The following is a 22451-nucleotide window of genomic DNA, read 5'->3' as shown; positions in this document are numbered from 1 at the left end:
AGAGACTTGGGAAAAGACTGGCTTCTCTGAACTTTTAAAACAGCGGCTCAGCCATTCATAAGGAGTCACCTGGGAAGTCAGTGGGCGTTTGCCAGGCTGAGGAATGAGTATGGATCCCCGAATTTGGCCCAAACTGTGGATTACAGAACCCATGATAAAAGAAGTAAGGCAACCATTACACAATCAGAGCATCTCCCGGAATCGTACACACTAGTGCCGTAAGACTGTGCCACACGCCAAAGTCTGGTGTTCCACAACACATAACGAACATCACAGTCTATCACCACCTTTAAAATTCTAGTCTGTATTACTACGGAGTCTCACTTTTCACTTAGCAGCTGAGGCCCTGATCCAGCTCCCATCGCAGTCAATGCAAAGACTCCCAAACCCTATGGGTGAGTCCCAAGGGCCATAAAATAGCTTTGCACTGTACGGGGAACTCTTGTTCCCATGTTAAGATTGAGAGTAACAATGGACAGCCTAATGGACCCAACTTAATACCATTCCTCCACTGTATGGTGCCCGCAGACACTGTCCCTTGTTCCTTTCCCTCCAGGTAAGGAAGAGTCATAGGGAATTATGTGGAAGGAACACGTAGGAGACACAAAAGGGTAACATGCTGTCACTTTAAAAGTACGGCAGAGCCACAGGAGCTATGAGACCCCCTCCAGAGTGTATTCTAAGATGGTTGAACATGCCAGTCTCATCTCAAACACAAACACAATCAGAATAATTCTCTGATCTCAATGCTAATGGCATCCGGGTGGGTCTCACCGACCTACAACCCCCTAGGTTGAGCACAGCACGTCCATCTACTCATCTGGTCTAGTGGTGGCCAACTGCACTCAGTTGTTAACCATACGCTACCAGTGACAGGGCAGAAGAGCCTGTGGGAAGAATGCACTGCTTACAAAATAAGCGTACGATCCTGACACACTGGCCTGCACGGATAAATGGAGACAGAATTTCTACACCTCAGCACAGCACTCCGGATGGTATAAAAGTGATAAAGGTTTATTGGCACGAGTGTGGGATGAGTGCATTACTCACGGGTGGTGAAATATTCTGCAAGGATAGACGGATGAATGTTCAGAGGACTAGGAAGCAGAGATAGACCAGGATCATTTCATTCTTAGTATAGTAGGTGAAGAGTTCTTGTAGCAGGTACAATACCAAGGATGCCTGAACTGCCCCTAGTTTATGCGAAGCATAAGGACTTCACTTTAGGCTCTAGGGAGCAAATCCATTCCCAGTGTACATGTGTGCAGCTGCCATTGAAGAGTGGCTTACATCAGGGTTGAGTTTGGGCCTTGATCTCTGAGAGAAAGACAGTCTAGAGAAGACCTGATTCCAGGGTTTGTGGCATACCTGTTGGTGTGTGAATTGTTGTGCATGAACCAGCTCCGGTTATTGTCCACATACATTGCCCAGGCTTTGTCGTCCTTTCCTAGCATGACATCCTTGAGGACATCAACACGAGCCACGCCAAAGGCCGGGTCTGGGTGGTTATCGTAACGATCGATCGACAGCTCCCAATAATGGAGCCCTTTGGAAAAGCCAGTTTTCCCCAGCACAACCCTGTCATCATAGCTGTTACAGGTGACAGTCAGGTTGTCATTGGAAAAGAGGATGTCAGAGTGTGCAGAGCCGGGATCGAACGAAAACCAGGCCACTGGAAATACACAAAGGATAGCGGTTTAGTATGGCTGAAACAACCCATTCCAGCAACAAAGCCACACAGATGGGATGAGAAGCACCATGCACCACCTTGCAGGAAGGAAGCTCAACCAGCAGTGGGCTTAGGCTGTGCTTATCACCAAGTACAGCAGGGAACTGGCTCTCTATAAACTCAGAGGAAAGTAGAGAGAGACTAGACTGGCTCAGTAGAATTTACCCATGGGAAAAGGTCTCCTTGCTCACAAATGATCCCTGCGGTCATGGAATCACTGATGGAGCCTATTGATACCTGGGCCTGGCAACTGGCAGACCAGCGACACCAGGGTCATGGAGCCTGATCGTGCAAACTTTTACACAAAGGTTGGGGGGTAGGGCACAGGACTGGGATGCTGCAGAGCCCATTTCTATTCCTGGCTCTGCCACTGACTTGCTGTGTGACCTTGGGTGAGATACACTGCTTCCCTGTGTTCCTTCCCACCTGTTGCTGGTCCTATCTATTTAGCCTGTAAGCTCTCTGGGGCAGGGACTGCCTTTTGCTACATGTTTCTACAGCACCTAGCACAATGGGGACCTGACTTTGGTTGGGCCTCTAGGTAGCAGTGTAATACAAATATCAGTAATAGTTACTCTTACGACTAAAGATTACTCATGTGAGTAACGCTTTGAGGTTCAGTGTGGGAAGGGGGATTAAAGATTAGCAGACACTCTGTGTGAGTGTGCGTGAGGGGGCAGTGCTTGCAGGTCTAGTAATCAACAGCACACACAAAAATCTACATGGATAGACAGATTAAACAACACCGAGTAACTTCCCTAGCGAACCCTCAACCTTATTTTTATAAAATCTAGTTCATGTGAGCTCTGAAAAATGTTGAGAACCTCTAAATACACTGCAACTTGGATACAGTAAACCGGACAGGTGGAACATCACTTTTTTGACAATACACAGAGTAACAGAATTTCATAAACCACTAGCCACGTTTCATAGGTGATTTGTTCTCTCCTGTGGTCTGTTGTGCATTTACTGTAGTTCAAACGTGAACTGACATATCCACAACACAGTCTCACACCTGGGCACATATTCTCACCCAAGTAAACACTGCTTGAAAATAAAACAGATTTATTCATTGCTTTGCTGAGTCTTTTCACAGGCTAGCTCGCTTACTGGTTTTATAGCTCAATATAAAGGGTTCCATACCTGCCACCAGTTTTTTAATGTCAACTGTTGTCATTCCAAATGAAAGGCATGCAGGAAAGAAACAGGAAGTAAAATTGGCATTTATTAAAATAAAGAATTCAGAAATATATTTTTGATCACATACTTTTCCATGTACTGCACGTATCTTTTTTTTTTTTTCCATGTCCTGAAATTTGTGTATACACAGACTCACCATGGGCCTCCACTGTAAATGAAGTGCACTTTAAACTACACGGTGCACAAATCATTTGGTGAATTTAGCTGAGGTGGGTCATCTGAAAAGGGTTTGCTTTTTCCAAAAAGAATTAAGGGGCCTGATTTTGCAAGCTGCAGACCACGTGCGACTCCAACAGAAATCGCCAAGAAATGCAGATTTTCAGCACCTGTAAAAATCAGACCCAAATTCCTGATTCAGCCAGGTCAATGTCTAACTTTGAGTGCATGAATAATCCAATTAGCTTCAATGGGACTAATCATGTACTTAAAGTCTGACACATGCTTAAGCACCTTAGTGAGGTACAGTCCAAAGGTATTTTATTTTAAGGATAAAAGTTTGATGGGGAGTCCATTTCCACAGCCCAGTTTCAGGTTTCTCTTTAAAACCAACAAGTGGAAGAACTTAAAATTCCTTTAATACCAAACCAAAATGACTGCTCCTCATTCAAATCACTGGGATGGCATTTGAGAAACAGGGTGTAAAGTAGGAAACAGTCTTTGATTATAGCTAGCTGTTTATTTACTTTGTCAAAAAAAGGCTTAACGTAAAAATAAAAAAAAAAAATGACCAACAAAGTATGAACCACTTAATTGTAATAAATATACTTGCCTAATTGAGAGTAAGGCGCTGACTGTGTCTCAAAATTGCACCCTATAAAGAGATACTATATTTCACACATCAAAGCTAAGACGTAACAACCAGTCTCACAAAAAATATTTGTAAACACTTACAAAATTATCCATTCGATCCGATCACTTGAGGCCTGATTCATTAAAAGCCAAAGACCATGTTCAAGATTTTCAGAAGTGACTAGTGATTTTGGAAAAAGAACAGGAGGACTTGTGGCACCTTAGAGACTAACCAATTTATTTGAGCGTAAGCTTTCGTGAGCTACAGCTCACTTCATCGTGAGATGTAGTTCACGAAAGCTTATGCTCAAATAAATTGGTTAGTCTCTAAGGTGCCACAAGTCCTCCTTTTCTTTTTGCAGATACAGACTAACATGGCTGCTACTCTGAAACTAGTGATTTTGGATACCCAATTTAGAGACTCCTGGAAGGGGTTTGATTTTCAGAAAGAGCTGAACACTTGCTCTCTGACAATCAAGACCCTTTGAAGTGTCTCTGGGTGGGAACCTAAAAACCAAAAGTACCCAAAATCGGTGGACACTTTTGAACATCCTGGCCTCTATTTTCATAAGAGTCCAATGGATTGTACTGGCCTCTGAAAAAGAGCCTCTAGCAGCAAAAAGTAAACGTTTTCCCCATTCAGTAAATCTCCTTATGCACGGCACGTTCAAAAATACTGTCCACAACTTCCTCTGGGGAAAGAAATCAGAAAAAGATGGGTAGACAGCATCTGACGTAGAGAGAACTTTCTCCAGTAAGATGGAGAATATCTAGTTATTCTGCAAAAATCATTTGAAATCCACCTCCCCCCCCCCCCACAAAAAGAGCACGTGGATTAAGGTTGACCGAGCATTTGATCACTTTTCATGTTAATGTAGGTGAGTTTTACGTAGCTACATAACTCTAGTTTAGCTATTGCCATATTTGAAGAATAATTATGCTACAGTGCCTCTCAGAGAGAGCTAAGCGTCATTATACGACATTACACTGAACATTTACTGATGGCATTTGGTACTTATGAAAATTAGAGGCTGATTACTGAGCAGAGCCAGAGTGAGTGTGCACAGGTGCCATGCAACCTCCTTCCATGGTTCCCGTGACATATCCTGGAGCTCCTAGGTTCAGCCAGGAGACTGCTCTAACTACTGGCTGCAGACAGCTCCAAAGGGCTGAAACAGGGGATTGCATAGTGTAGGAGTTCACCACCCATCTCCTCTTTTCCCCAGCTTCACTGATGGCCAGGGAGGACGTGGTGTAAAATCCTCCATATTGTCTGCGTGCGAAGGAAGGGTTCTCCTTGCACTGGGGTAATCTGACTAGGGTCATTTACGTCAACTCTACAGCCAGATTCTGCCACCATCACAGGGCAAAGTGGCTGCACCACACCAGAGAATGGGGCCCAAATGTATCTAATTTGATAAAGACGCTATTGTAGCTTCATACAAACTGTTCTTCCCATATTAATCCGTAGTGATTTGTCAAGAAAAGGGGATATCTTTGCCCCGGGGGGAAAGAAGAACCAGCATGGGAGTGATGCGATCCCATTTTGTCAGACTATGTTAGGGCTGGACTGCTCCGGATGGGTCTGTGACAGGTTTCTATCTATTTGCATGTAAAAAAATGGAGGTGTTTTCTCTGTGCCAATGTTTTCCTCTAGCACATTCACACTGGTCCCTCCAGTCAGGGTACATCTTGTGTATTTCTCATTGAACCTCACGCAGCACTTAACTCCTGCTGTGTAAAATGGTGCAATGGTAGCTGAGGCAGTTTTAATGAATCATGCCCTGTGTCCCCTTTCGAAAGGGTTGTTTTTTTCCCCCCAAGGTTTCTGGGGTCGACTGTAATACAAATTACCCATCAGCAGGACAAATAAGAACAAAGTGGTCAGATGTGTTTGTAAAAATCCAACCCCTGTCCCCCGTTCCCACCCGTTTCCCAGACCTCAGCCCGTGATCCCGAAGATACACGCTCCACATACAGGTATTAATCAAAGCCGCTACAACAGATCTCGGTACATTGGATACAAAGTCAAAACGTCCAATAACAAAACATAGTTCAAGCCAGCAGCAGTACAATGAACAACAGAAAAGCACAAAGGAAGAAAGACTGCTGACAGGGGGTAGGGGCCCCTGTATGTTCTGGCAACGGTCATGCTGCAGCATTCCTCAATCCGAGTTGTGAGATGGAAACAAAATAAAAGGGACCCCACTCTCCCCTTGCTTAACCAGAGTAAGTGGGGGGTCACGCCACTGGAGTGACACTGGTTTAAACCCGGCACGACGGGAGAATGAGGCCCTGGGATCTTAGAAATAAGAAATGTGCAAAAAATTGTTCTCCATGATTACGAAACAGCACCAAAGAGATCAGCTATGCCTGCCGCTCCTTGTGCTAGTCGCTGTTCACCGCAAGGCAAAGGAGACTCTGGCTGCACTTTGCACAGTGAATCAGCCTAAACCCTTGTCACAACCCACTAAAGCAAGGAATATGGAGGCAGGCAGGGTACCTGGGGGGCTGTGCTTATAACCAACTGTCCTGCACGCTACTCGGAATTTTATTCATGTTCTTATTTCCTCCCCTCTGCAGAAAAAGAGGCTTTAAATATCAGAGGGCCTGATTTTGCCAGGTGTTGAGCACCCACCACTCAAAGTTAAGTCAGAGGGAGCGGTAGATACTCAGCACCTTTTAAAAAGGGACTCTACCGTCTTCAGATGAGAAGAGGTGTGGCTATGACCCACTCAATGCCCTGCTTGCTTTTGTGTTTGTTAACATATCTTTTTAAAAAGGTCTGTTGAGTCGAGCCTTAAAAAGAGTTGCAATGAACAAATCTTACTGCAGCAGCTGGCTTTCCTGGAACCTTCCCATATCTCCCCAGCATTCCCTCAGAGGCTTGTGCTAGGCCTATTCCCGTAATTCCAGCCCGGCTCCTCCCTTGGTCATAACAGCTATCACATAAGGAATTCTGTACTGCGCCGGGGCTTGCTAATCAATGCCGTTAAATGACAGCGACAATGGTATTGTTGTTACATAGAAATATACACCACAAAGCTACATCATCCAAATTCCCTTCACTTCGGGAGCAGGCCACTGACAAACAGAATAACGTGTCCCCCGGCATATGAATGTCATGGGAAAAAAACAAAACAAAACAAAACAAATACTTCAGAGCTGCCCAAAAGCACAGATCAAGAGGAAATGCCAGACGTGCTCGGCTCACCGGCTGAATTCAGAGACTGCAAAGAAGAATGCAAGCTCAGCGGGTGGGACGAGGATCTTAGCTCAAAGTAGGATCTCCCCGAGAAGCTGGGTTGTAGATTAAGTGTGGAGGAGAAAGGACTCATTCTACGGAGCTGAAATCTTTCCAAAGGCACTGGAAAAGGGAGGGTCTGTTCTTCTGACTCTGTGTCTAAACGTAAGATCAATGCAAACCCCACATCAGAAATCTGCGGGCTGACTTCAAACCATTACCGGAGCTGAGCCCCCGGTGCAAAACACAGACACTTTAGCATGCATAGGCTCAGCATGTGTGCTGGGCAGGAGGCCACAGGAAGTTCTGGAGCACAGATATCACTCAATAATACTGTATCATTGACACTGTGACCAGTAAACATATCTGGATCTTCAAAAACATGCTTGTGGAGCTGAAGACAAATCTGATCAGCGTTTCTTAGGCTAAATCTTCTTTGTAGCAAATGCTGGAAGGTGTCACAGTAACGTATCCCACCGCGGGAGATGCACATCTTACCATACCTAAGGCCCAGCAGATGTATTTTAAATGCTATCACATACTCTCTTGTCCATTGTACTCCTCACAGGAAAGGGCATGCTGCGCAGGGTTTGTGTTGGGCTGGTAACCTGTCAGTGCAGTTCTGCAAGGCTGATCTAAACTGTGTTACTAAAAGTGCCCTCAAAAACCCACCTTACCCAAAGGTGGTACAGGATGGTGTGTTTAACAACATCAGAAGAGCCAGACTGGGTCAGACCAATGGTCCATCTAGCCCAGTATCCGGTCTTCCGACAGGGGCCAATGCCAGGTGCTTCAGAGGGAATGAACAGAACAGGTAATCATCGAGTGAACCATCCCCCATTGTCCACTCCCAGCTTCCCATCTTGGCTAACAGCCATTGTTGGACCTATCCTCCATGAACGTATCTAGTTCTTTTGTGAACCCCACTATAGTTTTGATTTTCACAACATCCCCTGGCAATGAGTTCCACAGGTTAAGAGTTTCTGGATAACTCTTTGTACCTATCAACACCAACACCTGATCCTCCCAATAGGAGTTTTGTTAGGAGTTAACCCTGTGATCTGAAGGCCTGATCCAATGGCCACTGGAGCTTCTGGGAGTCTTCCCATTCACTTCAATGGGCAGCGGATCTGTCTCACAGTGACTGCAGGCTACCACGCTGTGTAGGTGAGATTTCATTGTCACACCATGGCAATCCAGGTCTTTTGTGACCACCCTATTCCCAAAGTGCACTGTCATTATCCTGATGTCTGCCCCGACAACCTTTCCGTACGTCATAGGCAGGCAGCTGTGAGCAGAAGCTCTCGATGAAGCTGAGGGCATCCCTTGTCTGGTGATTCTGAAGGCTTGTGATACCCATGGGAAACCTAAGCTCCAACCCTTATTCTAGTTTGCTTACCTTTCAGAGGACTTCACGGTAACCTGCTCCACCAGAATGGGCTCCAAGTCATTCAGAGCCAGCATGCAGCAGCCCATCCTAGCACAAAGCCTTACATGATAATTGGGTCTTATGATGGGGCCTGGATGCAGCTTGGTCGAATGAGAATATCGAGCTGATAGAAAAGGCAGAGGGATGCTGGGCGATAGCGGGAGGGAAGGAGGAGATGAGATCTGAGCATAAGGGTCTGCAACATGTACACTTGCCTTAAAGGGTATTTGATCTTTTGTGTCTGCCAACCCTACAACAGGGTAACAGCTTTGGAGAAGCCCGCTGTGCTGTCAGACTGCTCTGGCACTCAGTGTCTGGATTAAATTCTGCCCTCACACAGAGTCATGCTGTCACACTTCTGTTAAACCAGATCTAAGGTCTCCATCCCCAGCAATACTGCTCCCTACTGGGGAAGGCAGGTTGCCAGTCAGTCCTGTTGTGTTCTAATCCTCACCTTCTGCACTGCTCAGTGAATCCGAGTTACCTCTTGCCTGGCCTGTCCTTTGCCCTCATGAAAACCGGCTGTTCGTGTGAGGGTCTGTTTGTGTCCTAATCAGATCTGAAGGTTTTACTGAGCAGTGCACTAGAACCAGGCCATTCTCTAAGACCTCTCTTGGAAGCCGGTTTCACTGGAGCTCTAAAACTTCTATGAAATCACCTACTCTGGGCACCACAAAGATAAGAAAAGACAGACCGAAAAATAAACCAGATCCTCATCCAAGGATCTCATCAGCAACCAACGATAGAAAATTAAGTCTGGCTAGTCCACATTTACAGTACCAATGCCCTGTAAACCTGCTAAGGGAGGGTGACATAAATTGTTATCCGAGAACAGACAGGAGACGTGTCTGCTTGAATACCTCTTTCTAGGGCTACCCATAAAATAACCTGCCACCAACTTGGGGAGATGAAACGATCTCAAGCTATCATGCAGCCGCAATTGCGCTCAGTTCCTTGCTAACAACAGCAGACAAATAGCTGCCATTTTTAGGTTGGATGGTTAAATACAGGGTATGTGGCTCTTCCTGTCTGGGAAACAAAAAGGCGACTTGGAGAATGTTTTTGCTCATCTTGTGGGACTGTCTGCTCAAAAGGGCTCTGAGCATTTAACCTCCTCATAGCTAGGAGTCCATCCGGCCCTGCTGCAGGCATCTAGCATGACCCTTAAAAGAGCAAATTGTAATCTCTTAAAACGGACAGCAACATTGCCCTTTCAGACAACCGAGAGCACGTTTATGAAGATTGTCAGTCTGTCAGATTTACGAGGTCCCTACCACCTTGGGAATCTATTGCCTGGGAACAGTCCCATTGGCTTCGAGGAGCACTCTCACGTGTGTGCTTACAGCTAAGCAGGGGCTGAAGTACTGAGCTGGATCGAGGCTTATGTCTACAGACGCTGTGACACTTGAGCTTATCACCCTTGCCCTGTTCATAGATACTCGAATCCCCGTGGAACCTGCCTTGAAACTCAACATTTTTACTTTACAAAACACGCCCTACCAATCTCCTGCAGCTTGGACCGTCCTATTCTTCACGCAGGGTGAAAGTGCCCAGAGATATACTAGCACACCGCTACCTCCTCCCCCCGGTGAGGTTTCCCCAGATCGTCCCCTCTGAGCCTCCTGCCCCACTTGCTCCTCACACTGTCTCCCTAGTTAAGGGAGAAAACGTATTTCACTGCTCCTGCGGCTGTACGACAGGTCGTGGTGGGGGCGTGGCACATGGTTCCCTTGGTCTATTTCAGCGTGCACTGACGTCAACAGAAAGACTCCCCTTGACTTCAGTGGATTTTGGATCCGTCCCTTTATGCCAGAGCTGGAAATCAGTAATTAAACAAATGAACCAGACCTCCAAGTGCCTTCAGCTGAGCAGTTAGTAACGAGTTACTAACAAGAGATTAACCACGGTAACAGCACGGCCTTGTTCCGAACCATCTTCTTCTCTTTGCGCCTTCCTCTTCTTTTCTTCTCACTTCCCCTCCTACTAAAATGCTCCAGTAGTTTGCGGAGCAGAGCAGAAGGGAAAAGCACTCTGCCAAACCCATGCTCATGCAAATCTGCACCCAGCAGCCCAATTCTGCGGTATAGGCCAGAAATTATACCCCAAACCACTTGTCAGTGCAGCAGGGGTCTGTTCAATGATTCACTCAGATACACTTAAGCTGAATACAGGCACTATTTGTTTCTCTGTTTTGGGCCCAAAGAGCTCTGAGTGCTTCTGAGAGGAGAAAATGCTTTGGGACACATTTAGCTCTTTTTCTTTTTCATTGGAATAACAAAAAAGGAGCCATTCAGTAAAAAGACTCCAGTGAACAAAAGATCGGTTTCTGAAAGCCTGTCTCCTGGCAAATGCTGGAAAGAAGGCTCCAAGCACCACACCATTGCGCTGGGACCATCAACAGAATCCTTCTGATGGGCTCCTTTATCTGGGGCCTGCGCCATGTGGACCTTGGATACCACAATGCAAATATCCACCCAGAGGAAACCTGAGTCACAGGGACTGAGCAGGGGCTCCTGCACATTCCTGACCTGGGCTAGTTAAAGCAGTTTAACCCTGGCCGCCCCAGTTGTTTTGGTGGACAAATTCCATTCCCCAGGTTTGACTGATTCATGTAACAAGGGTTTTCCCTTTGCCATTGCTTTGGGCAGGAAGCTGAATATCAAAAGCTGCTTATGGGATAAAAATTGGAGAGGAATGGGAGGCCCTGTTGTGTGTTGTAAAGGCCCAATCCAGCTCCCGGTGCTGTCACTGAGAGTCTCTCTCTTGACGGTAATAGGGGGCCTTGACGATCCTCGGTATGTTCTGCACTATTTTCTCTTTGCAAAATAACAACTACGGGTAGAAACTTCCGAAAGTGGCTAACTGAGTTAGGATCACAAATCCCACTGACTTTCACTGGGAGCTGGGGGTGCAAGAGGTTATGGTACTCTGGCCACACCCCTGCCTGTCCCTGGGCTGGTGAGGGTTGGGACTGGTTGGTGTTGAGCTGCCACAGCGCTCTAAGCCAGCTGGAAAATCTCTGCTTAGCGCAGCTGTCCAGCTTTCCCTTTGGCAGCAGGAGTGGTGCAGAAGAGCTTTGTCGAGGGCCCTCAGTGTTCCAACTCTTTTGGAGATGGTTTGTCGTTCTGTACATCCTGTGAGCTCTTGGGGGAATACGGCACTTTTCATGGGCCCCACATCGGTCTGCACCAACACACAGAGAACTCATGCGGACGCCAGCGGGGGACGCATGGATGTGTCGGAGGCCAAGATATGGCCCATGATTTGTAATGAAAAGGCTTCCTTCTCCAGCCGCTCAGATAAGGAGGAAGAGCAGCCCTTGCTCCAGCTTCTCTCTGCTCTGTCTTCTGAGACATGTCACTACACTTCATCCATCTGTATTGCCGACATACTCAAAACAGAGGGAAGCATTATGGCTTCCTTCTGAACAATAGGCATCATCTCCTGACGCACGACAAGTCAGAGACGTGAAAATGGCTACATCCGAATCTGCTGCTATGCGTCTGTGCTGATGTTTCTGATCACAACACCTTTTTCCTTGGCAACACTCAAAAACCGCAGCTCCTGCGTACGGACAGGCTGTGTTTAAACTGCCTTATGCACCATCAACAGAATGACTAGTTACAGTGGTTTGAGCACTGGCCTGCTAAACCCAGGGTTGTGAGTTCAATCCTTGAGGGGGCCATTTAGGGATCTGGGGCAAAAACTGGGGATTGGTCCTGCTTTGAGCAGGGGGTTGGACTAGATGACCTCCTGAGGTCCCTTCCAACCCTGAGATTCTATGATTCTGGTTCCAGTATCTCTAGCGCTAACGATAACTGCATGAAGCGGAAGGCAAATGGCTTGGTTTTCTCGAGCCAGGCTAAGCTTGCAGTGCTGGCGGTTAGAGACACCTGGATTTGGCTTGAAAAATGGAGCGATGTGGGTCTGGAAATTATGGAAAGGGAATACTGGTAGGTGTGGAGAACTACAAAGAAAGGGTCACTTTTCTGCTAATAACTATACTTTAAAGGACTGCAGATGTGCTGGCACTGAGATGACAGCCCTTATCATGAGATTATTACCTGCTGTTTCTAACTCCCAAGTCATTTGTCTAAACTAGCCGTCTGACTCCTGACCTGAATGTCAGAATCAAGCCTATCTTCCAAGATGGATAAATTGCTTGGTGTGACAGATGTATTTGAAGGCAGGAAGAGAAAGGTTTCCCTCTGGTTATGCTTAACAGCAGCATTTAATATTCTAACCAAGGCAGCTGAAGGAGGTGGCTGTAATCAGCTTTGTACATGGAACTGGTGCGGCTTTGCTGTTATATAGAAAGAACCCCAGACAGTCCCACAGTCTCTCTCATCCTTACAGCACACCACAGAGTGCATCACTAAACACCATACATGACAATCATAGCGCAGCCAAGCATGGTCCTTGGTTTCTCAGCAATTTTTTTTTAATTTAAAGGGAATTAAAGACATTTGAGCTTCATTTTAAAATAATATAACTCCATCCAAGGTGCGAACCTGTCGTCATTCAAATCCTAAATGCTCTTCTCTGAGTCAATGCCTGTCATTACATCACCAGCTCTCCTCCCAGGAGAACGCTGTAATTCACTAAATATATTCAGCGAAGGAAAGGCCTGGAAGACAATTGCTGACATTGCTCTGGCCTGCTGACATAACCTTTACTCTTCCTGTCACAGTCACTTGTTTTGCAGTGTTTGGCTTTTTAAATCTGGAGCCATGGAATTACTCCTTGCATCGCAATGCTAAGCGACATGGATTTTATGGACCCTATGTGTGGGCAGCACTGTCTCTGGTGTATCATTTCACAGTGACATTGCTCAAGCCTCTTACCCTCGGACGTCTGTAGGACCAGGGTCTTGCTGTACTGGCTGACTCCTGTTTTGTTGAAGGCTTTGACGCGAGCACTGTACGTGCTGTTGAAGTGCAGACCATCCACAGTGCACATCATCTCTTTCCCAACGTACACCTCCTAGTTAGCAAACAGAGAGCTGCGTTAGGGTTGGAAGCACAGGCTCTGCAGTGCAGACTTCCTACGAAGATTTGCTGTACAGTGTTTCCACAGCTTGCTCAAACACAGACACGCAAGCAATGCACTTTTTGGTCATGCTACGCTGTCTGCAACGGGGCAAGAGATGGATGAGATTCACCAGCGCGGGATAGCACAACATGATAAGATTCGGTCTCGATAAAATGATCCTATGGGTTGCCACTGGAGCTCTGACAAACCTACCAGGTAAAACCAGTTGCTGTACGGTAAGGCCATTGCTGTTCATGTTGGACCAAATCCTGAAATCCTTCCTCAAGCAAAACTCCCAGAGAAGTCCAGGGGAGTTTTGCCTGAGTGAAGAAAGATTATAAACTCAATGAAGTTCTGTAATTGGAAACTTGCACCTAGATGCTACTTCCTTGTAAACTCAGGTGGCAGGACCAATGCTTTACTGAACATACATAAGAACGGCCACATTGGGTCAGAACAAAGGTCCATCTAACCCAGTGTCCTGTCTTCCGACAGCAGTCAATGGCAGGAGCCCCAGAGGGAATGAACAGAAGAGGTCATCATCAAGTGATCCATCCCCTGTCGCCCATTCCCAGCTTCTGGCAAACAGAGGCTACTGAAAGATAGGATTATTCCACAGATCCATGGCCAATTCACCAATGTGTTATTTTGATGCCAGTGTAACTCGGTTCAAATGAACAGAGTCACAATGGCCTAATGCTGGAGCGACCAGCAATGTATCAAGCCCACAGACTACTAAATCCTCGAACACGTCAGTTACAGTATTTGCTTTTAATCAGAGGGGATGTGATTTAAGCTCCTGCCTGCTTTCGTTTGTGTTGCTGGGGAAGGGTTTTTCTTGGTTTCCTTGGGAAATATCCTCCACTCTCTCCTTTCTTCCAGGAATCCTTTGTGTATCTCTGCTGGGAGTAACAGACTGGAGTAGCATGCGTCTGTTTAAACAGTCTCTGCTTAAATATGGACGTCTTGTTTTCAAGGTACTGCACATTTCACCAGGACTTTTGGGCCTAACTGACCCATGAGACTCCTTTGGGAAAAGTCCCATGGACAAAGAACACAAAATTCTGCTCTATATCTTTTCTCTCAGTCTTGAGCAGATTAATTAAATTAGGCACCATTGCTGGCAGTTACGTAAATTGCAGCTCTGCTCAGGTGCCGTGTTACCTGTCAGCACTCAGTAGTTAGCAGTGCAATTTGAGCTGTGAACTCACTTTACTGAGCAAATGTAATAAAAAGTGAAATACACCTGGCACTGGTTTACAGAAACCGCCTCACAGCTGTGTTCTAATGCTCTTACAGAAACGCGGGGTTTATTACTGCCTCACTTAACATACTGGGTTCCCACTTTATCATCTTATCACTGTCCAACAGGACACTCATTTGATGTGATTATTAGAAAACGAACTGCCACTGAACAGCTTAATCACTTTGAGTGCCCTGGCATGTGGGTCAGCCCCGACCATAAACACTTCAGCTCACTTTTACATCAATTTGTTCTCGGTCTTTTTTAATGATTTCATAGAATCTGGCTGTTTGGATTTAATGCACCGTCTAACCTAATGATCGGTAAATTAGAGAAAAGCCACACCCAGAACTTCCAGGGGCGGGGGGCCAAATCTCTGGATTCAAACTCTTCCCTTCTGGCTTGGGGTCCAACTCAGAACAACTCCGGAGGTGCATACCTTTTGGTTTCAGTTTGGATAAGGCCAATCTCATCCATTGTACTGGAGCCAAAATCTCTAAACTCACTATTCACATCTTCCCCTGGCCCCCACAAAATAACCCCAGCTACTGATGCTCTCCCACATCATGGAGATGTTCATGAGAGTTAACTCATTAGTGAGTGTCAAGTGCTTCGAAATCCTCAGATAGAAAAGCAAAATATTATTCGCTGCAGCACATAAACAGGTCAGACCTGTTTTTGGCAGACTCTGACATGCCTCACGGACAGAGTGCTTGGCTATACATTGATTTGCACTTCTGCATACGTGGCAATGGCTGAGATGCTGGCGTGAGGAGAAATAGCAGCTGCATCTCCGAGCACAAGTGGATAACACAACAGATCTGGTCGGCCATGTCAGGAGCAAAGCTTTAAGGACTCAGGCAAACCCATCATTCTTTATTGTTGCAACTGCGATTGAAAACCCAGAATTGCTCTGATCGGGAGTAATAATGCTTGAGACAGTCCAGATTGCCAAGTCATCTGTCAAATAAACTATGTGATAAGATTTCAATTTTGTATCGTAAATGGCTTCTGAAGATGTGACCCCAGGGTTTGGAATCCACTTAGTGATTTGATTGGCCGGTGATGCTTTTCTTCTGGATAATCTCCACTGTTATCTGAAAGATCCTACGACTTAATAAACAGCTGTGCCACAGGGGAGGCAAAGCTGATTCTAAACCACCTTTTGCCTCCCACTATCAAACGAACCCCCGTCACAAGTTAGAGCAGCCTCAGGAGTGCTCTAATCTCTGTCAGCTGGAGCAGTCTTTCATGACGACACCAAGCTGGGAGGGGTTGCAAGCACTTTGGAGGATAGGTTTAAAATTCAAAATGACCTTGACAGATTGGAGAACTGGTCTGAATTCAACAAGATGGAATTCAATAGAGACAAGTGCAAAGTACTTCACTTAGGAAGGAAAAATCAAACGCACAACTACAAAACGGGGAACAACTGGCTTGGAGGTAGGACTGCTGGAAAGGACCTGGGGGTTACAGTGGATCACAAGTTGAATACGGGTCAACAGTGTGATGCAGTTGCAAAAAAGGCTAGTATTCTGGGGTGTATTAACAGGAGTGTTGTATGTAAGACACGGGAGGTAACTGTCTCAAGCTGCTTGGCGCTGGTGAGGCCCCAGCTGCAGTACTGTGTTCAATTCTGGGCACCACCACTGAGGAAGGATGTGGACAAATAGGAGAGAGTCCAGAGAAGAGCCACAAAAATGATAAAGGTTTAGAAAACCTGACCTGTGAAGAAAGGTTAAAAAAACAGGGCCTGTTTAGTCCTGAGAAAAGAAGACGGGGGGGGGGGACACCTGATAACAGTCTTCCAATATGCTGACCATTATAAAGAGGATGGTGATCAGTTGTTCTCCATGTCCGCTGAAGGTAAGACAAGAAGTCATGGGCTTAATCTGCAGCAAGGGAGATTCAGATAAGATATTAGGAAAAACGTTCTAACTGTAAGGGCCGTTAAACTCTGGAATAGGCTTCCAAGGGAGGTCATGGAGAAAGGCCTTAGTGGGGGACGTGTAGCTAAGCACCCCCTTAGCACGACTGGGATCATGGCTAGTGATCATCCAGTCTTCATCCTTCACCACCTTGTGCAATGGTGAGCAAGGGCACGGCCACATGAGGGATGTGATTTCACCCACGCTGGAGCACTGCAGCCCCTTGCAAGGACCTGCAGGCTCCAGCCCTATCGGATTACATGAGCTGGTTTTAAAGCACTAGGTCACTATGCGGCTGGTGGTGCATGACTCCTGGGATCATGGGCACATTATGGAGGCAGCCCTCTCAGCACTGGGAGAAAGGAGGTGGAGAACTTGGCGCGGCTCGGCATGCAGAGACCCTGTCTGATTCTGGAGTGGCAGGGACTCGAGGCAGCCATGCCCAGTCCTGCTTGATTGGAAGGAACAGGAGGCTTTGACAGTGAGGCAGCTAAAGTAAAAAACTTGGTGGTCTTGAGGCTTTGAGAGTCCTCTAGAGAGGACACTGAATAGCTGAGTTTAATTGTCCTCCAGTCACATTGTGAATATATTTACTCCTGAGGGCATTCTGGGCAAAAAAATTAAAAAATTCTGAGCCAACAAATTAAAAATTCTGTCCACAATATTTTAAAATTCTGCAAGTTTTATTTGTTAATAAATAAATGCAGAGGCTCCAGCATAGCAGTGGGAACACAGGCCACTGGCTGCACTGAGGTAGGAGGTCGCCTTGCAGCCTGCCTGCCCACCCCCAGGACACGGACTCAGCAGTGAGGCTGCACCCGACCCTGACACAGCAGGGCCTGGGCCTGCCCCAGAAATACCCTGGGGCTCTGCCCCTCTGCACCAGGTGTGGGGCAAGCAGGCTCAACGAGGCAGGATCCAAGTGTGGAGGGGCTCAGTGTGGGGGGATCCAGGTGTAGGGTGAGAGGATTCTGTGTGGGACAATCTGGGTGCAGGCAGTTCAGGGCGGGGGTCTAGGTGTGAGGGGGATTTGGATGCACAGAGGCTCATTTTGGGGGGCAGGGTTCCAGTGCAGGGGTAATGGGACTCTGCAGGGGCTTCCAGGTGAAGGTGGCTAGGGTTCAGTGGAAGGGTCTGGGGGTCTCAGTTGGGGGTTTGGGTGCTGGGGAAGTGGGGCTTGGTGGAGTGGGGATCTGAGTGCAGCTAGTTGGGGGTTAGTGGTGTGGGGGCTCAGGGTGGTGCAGGGGGTGGGGCATCAGGGTGGGGGGTTAAGCGCAGGGAGCTCAGTGAGGGGTGGTCTGGGTGCAGGGGTGGAGGTCCAGAGGCAGGGGGTCTGGATGCAAGGGGGCTCCAGATGCAGGGGCTGAGGTTCAGTGGGGTGGGGTTCAGGTATAGAGGGCTAGGGTGGTTCTGGATGTAGTGGGTGAGGCTTGGCAGGGGTGTCTGGCTATGGAAGATCCAGATGCACGGGGGTTGGGTGGATGGGGGAGCATCTCCCTGTACAGTGACCCCTCCCCACCACAGCTGAGGAGCAATGGGGGCAGGAAGCAGGGGAAGATGCTGAGCTCCTTGCAGCTGGGGGAGGTTTCTTGGGGTGGGTCTGACACAGCCCCAGCCACTCCTTGCAGGAGAAGAGGAAGTCCCATCCTGTCCTGCCTCCAGCCCAGCTGGAACTAGCACCTGATCCCAGCCCAGGATAGGAGCCACTGGCTGGGGTGTCCCCAGCCCCTTGGTGATTTACCTCTCTGCCAGCTGCCTGAAACAATGTACCTGCTCTGCTAGGGAGTGGTGCGGGACTGCTCTTGCAGCTTCCCTTTGCTTCCCTGCCAGAAAGACATTTTTCTGCAGGAAAGCAAAGAAATCTGCAGGGGACATGAATTCTGCACACACGCAGGGGCGCAGAATTCCCCCAAAAGTAATACATCTGTGGGATTCTGAAACAAAAGGTGATTTCCTTTTACTTCCTGGCCCCAGCTAGAAAGCTTTATTCCCTGCACCTTTCTCTCATTAAACTCAATACATCCCCTCTGTCAACTGCCCAGCTTCTGCTCTGGATCTCGCCCGGCTGTGTCATGCGCAGCTGGAGTTCAGGAAACACGGTGGGCTGCTCTCTCCTGCCTGCTTTGAATGGTGATGAATATGCTAGAGAATAATTATGAGCATGTCGGATCAGAGAAAAATCACATTTTAATTGTATAATTACAGCAATTTAAAAGTCCCCAAGCCTTAAACGCCTCTGACTGCCTGTAGTCTAGCAAACCGCAATCCTCCATGGGAATTAGCAGCCTTTGCAAGAGATGTTTGGCAGCCTACTTTAAGCTGTTCAAAAATTGCTTTAAAATGAGTTCTTCTCATTTCCAAAGCATGCTGATCATCAAGGCAGATATTATCCAACAACAACAAAATACTCTGCCCTGCAGCCTCAGTTCACCTGACCTCCCAAATACCATTCTTTGACGTTAGTGGGAAGGAAGGATGAAGAGTTTGGAGAAGTTCTCAATCACTCATTATAAGGGTTAGGCATAAGCATCACCTGATTCTGCAGCCATTATGTGAGTAATCTTCCTGCTCATGTGAGTAGGAGCTGCAGGCTTCAGCCTTAAGTGAACTTCCACTCTCCTATCTACCCCCAGTAAACAAACTACACACACACCTGGGGCCAAATTCTGCGCTCGACGACAATGGGAAATAAAGTGAGTCAGACTGAACAGTGTAACCAGGGGCAGGATTTTGTGAGTATTTGCAGTGCAAATGCGTTTGGAAGTGGATTTGAAAACAAGAAAAAAATCCACCCGCAGTTTGGAAATATTTTTGCATAGATAAAAAAGGCAGGAATGCAAACTGATTAAAAAAAATTGAAGACCAATCCTTAGGTTCAGCCACCTCTGTGCTCCCCTGATCCCACGACTGGCTATTGGTCACCTTGCCCCTATGTGTAACTTAAATTTTTCAGCCACAGGAGGGCTCCTTCCAAGTGAAGGAGAGAATCAGATACAATGTCTGAAATGAAAAGTAGAGAGAGAGAGAGAGAGAGAGAGAACAGGAGTACTTGTGGCACCTTAGAGACTAACCAATTTATTTGAGAGAGAGAGTTTCTCCAAGAGGGAGCCTGATGTATGTGGTCATGGCTAAAGACTAACAGCTTAACTGTCTAACAATGAAAGTTACCGGGGAAGCCATTTCCCTGCAGGGTCCTGCTATCACTACTGTATCTTTGCAGGAGTGACTCTCATGTAGAATTGGTAGGCCCTGTGTAATAATCTATCCCGAGCCACTGCTACAGAACAACTGTGCGGTGTCTTCCATCATGGCAAGCACTCTTTGGCTGATAGTTTCGACAATCTCTGAACTGGTGTCTACAGTCGACTGTTGTGAGACCACTTCACTTCCCCCTGCAAGGTTAGCAGTTGGGTTTTCAATCCACAGACTTTTAAGGCCAGAAAGGACCATTCTGGCTATCTGGTCTGATCTCCTGGGTCACACAGGCCACAGACTATCACCCGCATCAAGTCCCTCACAATAAGAATATTCATTGGAATAAAAACCAGACTGAAGCTGTTGACAAAAAGTGAAAAATTCAGTTCACATCCGGCAGAAGCTTTTACTGTATAGAAATAAACAACATACGAACTCTTCTAAAAACAATACAAAACCGGCCTGATGCCCCACTGCCGTGTGCCTCGTGGGATCATTTACACCTGTGTAACCTGAGTGAAAACAGTACATGAGGCTTAAGATTTCTCTGATTCTACAAGGCAGTGGCAGGCTCTCCAGCCCAGTGTATCTCTGCAGAATAGAAGCCTGCTTCCTGTCTATCCGCAATGCTCCTGTGTGGCTCACTCATCACTGGCCTGGTCTTCCAAGTAAGGCATGTTTTATCAGTGAAACAGGTGCTCTCAATACCTACCCTGAACTGACCACCGTTCCCATCATCCAGCTCTAGAATATATCCTTCCACCTGCACGGTCGACAAAGGGGGCTGTTTCCAGGACAACGTGGCGCTGTTGTTGTGGGTGCAACATTCTTCTAGCTGTAGGATTGGGGGTGCCGGCACTGGAGAGGAAGCTAAACAAAAATTAGTGTAACCCTGGCTTCTACGACCACAGTGGACATCCGGCGTAGCAAGCGCATTCAAATAGCATGTAAACTCATGCACACTTTCGCCAGTATATGGAGGCCACGTTTATAAGCTTGTTACCTAGTCTGCATTTCGCACTGGATTTAAGGTAAAATCTCATGGGACTGAGGCACAGAGGAACAAGAAGGGACAGGGTTTTCTCACTTACTTCCCGTGAGAAGCTTTGCAGAATTTGGGTTTTCATCAACTTGTCAACGTGAAATTTTACTGGGGCTACTTCATTTTCTCTTACATTTGCTTTCGAATAAATTTTGGATGAGTGTGAAAACATAGCACCACACCCCCAGGTGTGAGAGCGAGGCTCCCATACATAAGCCTCCCATCACAACGGCATAACCAAAGACCAGGAAGGTCATAGGAGCACCTTCCCAATGTACTCTGAGAGTCTGGCTTCAGAGGGACAGGCATTATCATTCACGGATGAGAACACGGCGACTGGTTGCAGCATCGGGGAAAGAGTGGGTCTAATTCACCTCTCTGTTACCCCAGGCTTCCGCCATGCAAGTTCATTGCAATCAAAAGAGTTACAGCAGTGTATCAATAGAATAGCAGAGGGGTGAGTCGGGCTCACGGCCTTTGCGATGACTTGTGGCTCGAGGTGCACCTGATCTTCCTCACGGTGGGTCATGAAGGAGCAGTAATTCGGGGGTGGGGGGGGGGGGGGTCGCTGTGATGGGTACAGTGAGCCACATATAACAAGAGATAAATATGTTTTCAATTGTGCTAATTCAGTGCGAGTAAATGTTCTGGGTGGACATCGCTGTTGACCAAAGTTGGCCAACAATCTTCAAAAGAAGTACAGTGAATTTCACCACAAAATCTTGCGACTGTACCTCAGCCAACCCACAGTCACCATTCCAGAAGCGAACATAGTATGGACTCCATGGGTACGTCTACACAGCAGCTAAACACTCACAGGTGGCTCAGGTCAGCTGACTCGGGCGCACAGGGCATTGGCTGTAAAATTACTGTGTAGATGTTCGGGCTTGGGCTGTAGCTCGAGCTCTAGGGCCCTGCAAGGGGGAAGGTCCCAGAGCCCGGGCTCCAGCCCGAATCTCAACATCAACACTGCCGTTTTACAACCCCGCAGCCCGAGTCAGCTGACCCCGGCCAGCCGCGGCTGTGCTGCGGGTCTATTGTTCCAGTGTAGACGTACCCCAGGGGGCATTCATGGCTGGGCTTCTTTGCTGACTCACTCAAGCAAATTGCCAGAGTCAGCTGTAGGGGTGGGTTTTGTCGGTGCTCATGTCCATTAGGAAGTGTACTGAAACCATAGCAACAAATTCATTTCACGGAGGCCACCAAACATGTATTCTTAATGCAAAGGGAAAGGGAAAGACAGCTAAGCCAGCGGCAGACTTGCTTTTGCTAATTAAAAACAAACCCTTAGGCTAAATTATTAATACAAGGGAGGAAGGAGACTTCCCACGGCCTGCACGATTTGTGTGCAAGCTGCAGAGAAAGTTCAGCCCTGACTGAGTTTGATCAGACTTTCAGTCTTCACTGCTCTATTAAAAATACAGCTGGTGCTTTAAAACAATGGTCCAATTAAGTAACGGTGAGTCATGGGTGCGCTAATTGTCAAGGTGTTTGTCATGTATCAACTAATTGCATATCAGAACATCCAGCTGAGACAGCAATGAATGCCCAGGGCCAGATCCTGAGCCGGTGACCTTGAAGTCACTAGAGCTACCCCAATGGACACCACAAGCAGTCAAGA

General features: G+C 47.2%; 1 protein-coding gene across 11 annotated transcripts in view; it reads right to left on the bottom strand.

Annotated features, from left to right (window-relative positions):
* The window catches only part of TRIM9 (tripartite motif containing 9), a 121095-nt gene that overhangs the window by 6962 nt on the left and 91682 nt on the right, over nucleotides 1-22451 (bottom strand). For 2 of the 11 annotated variants that reach the window (XM_074956530.1, XM_074956532.1), the window contains exons 6-11: nucleotides 20501-20658; nucleotides 13236-13374; nucleotides 6933-7121; nucleotides 3699-3740; nucleotides 2873-2896; nucleotides 1369-1672 (exon numbers count right to left, since the gene is read on the bottom strand). In XM_074956530.1, coding sequence (XP_074812631.1) covers nucleotides 1369-1672; nucleotides 2873-2896; nucleotides 3699-3740; nucleotides 6933-7121; nucleotides 13236-13374; nucleotides 20501-20658 — 856 coding nt within the window. The remainder of the gene's footprint in view (nucleotides 1-1368; nucleotides 1673-2872; nucleotides 2897-3698; nucleotides 3741-6932; nucleotides 7122-13235; nucleotides 13375-20500; nucleotides 20659-22451) is intronic. The other 9 variants (XM_074956531.1, XM_074956533.1, XM_074956534.1 and 6 more) reach the window with 5 other exon arrangements.

The sequence above is a fragment of the Natator depressus genome, chromosome 6 (assembly GCF_965152275.1).
Source record: "Natator depressus isolate rNatDep1 chromosome 6, rNatDep2.hap1, whole genome shotgun sequence".
NCBI lineage: Eukaryota > Metazoa > Chordata > Testudines > Cheloniidae > Natator > Natator depressus.
Note: the sequence above shows the minus strand (reverse complement) of the source record. Positions and strands in the feature narration are given on the sequence as shown.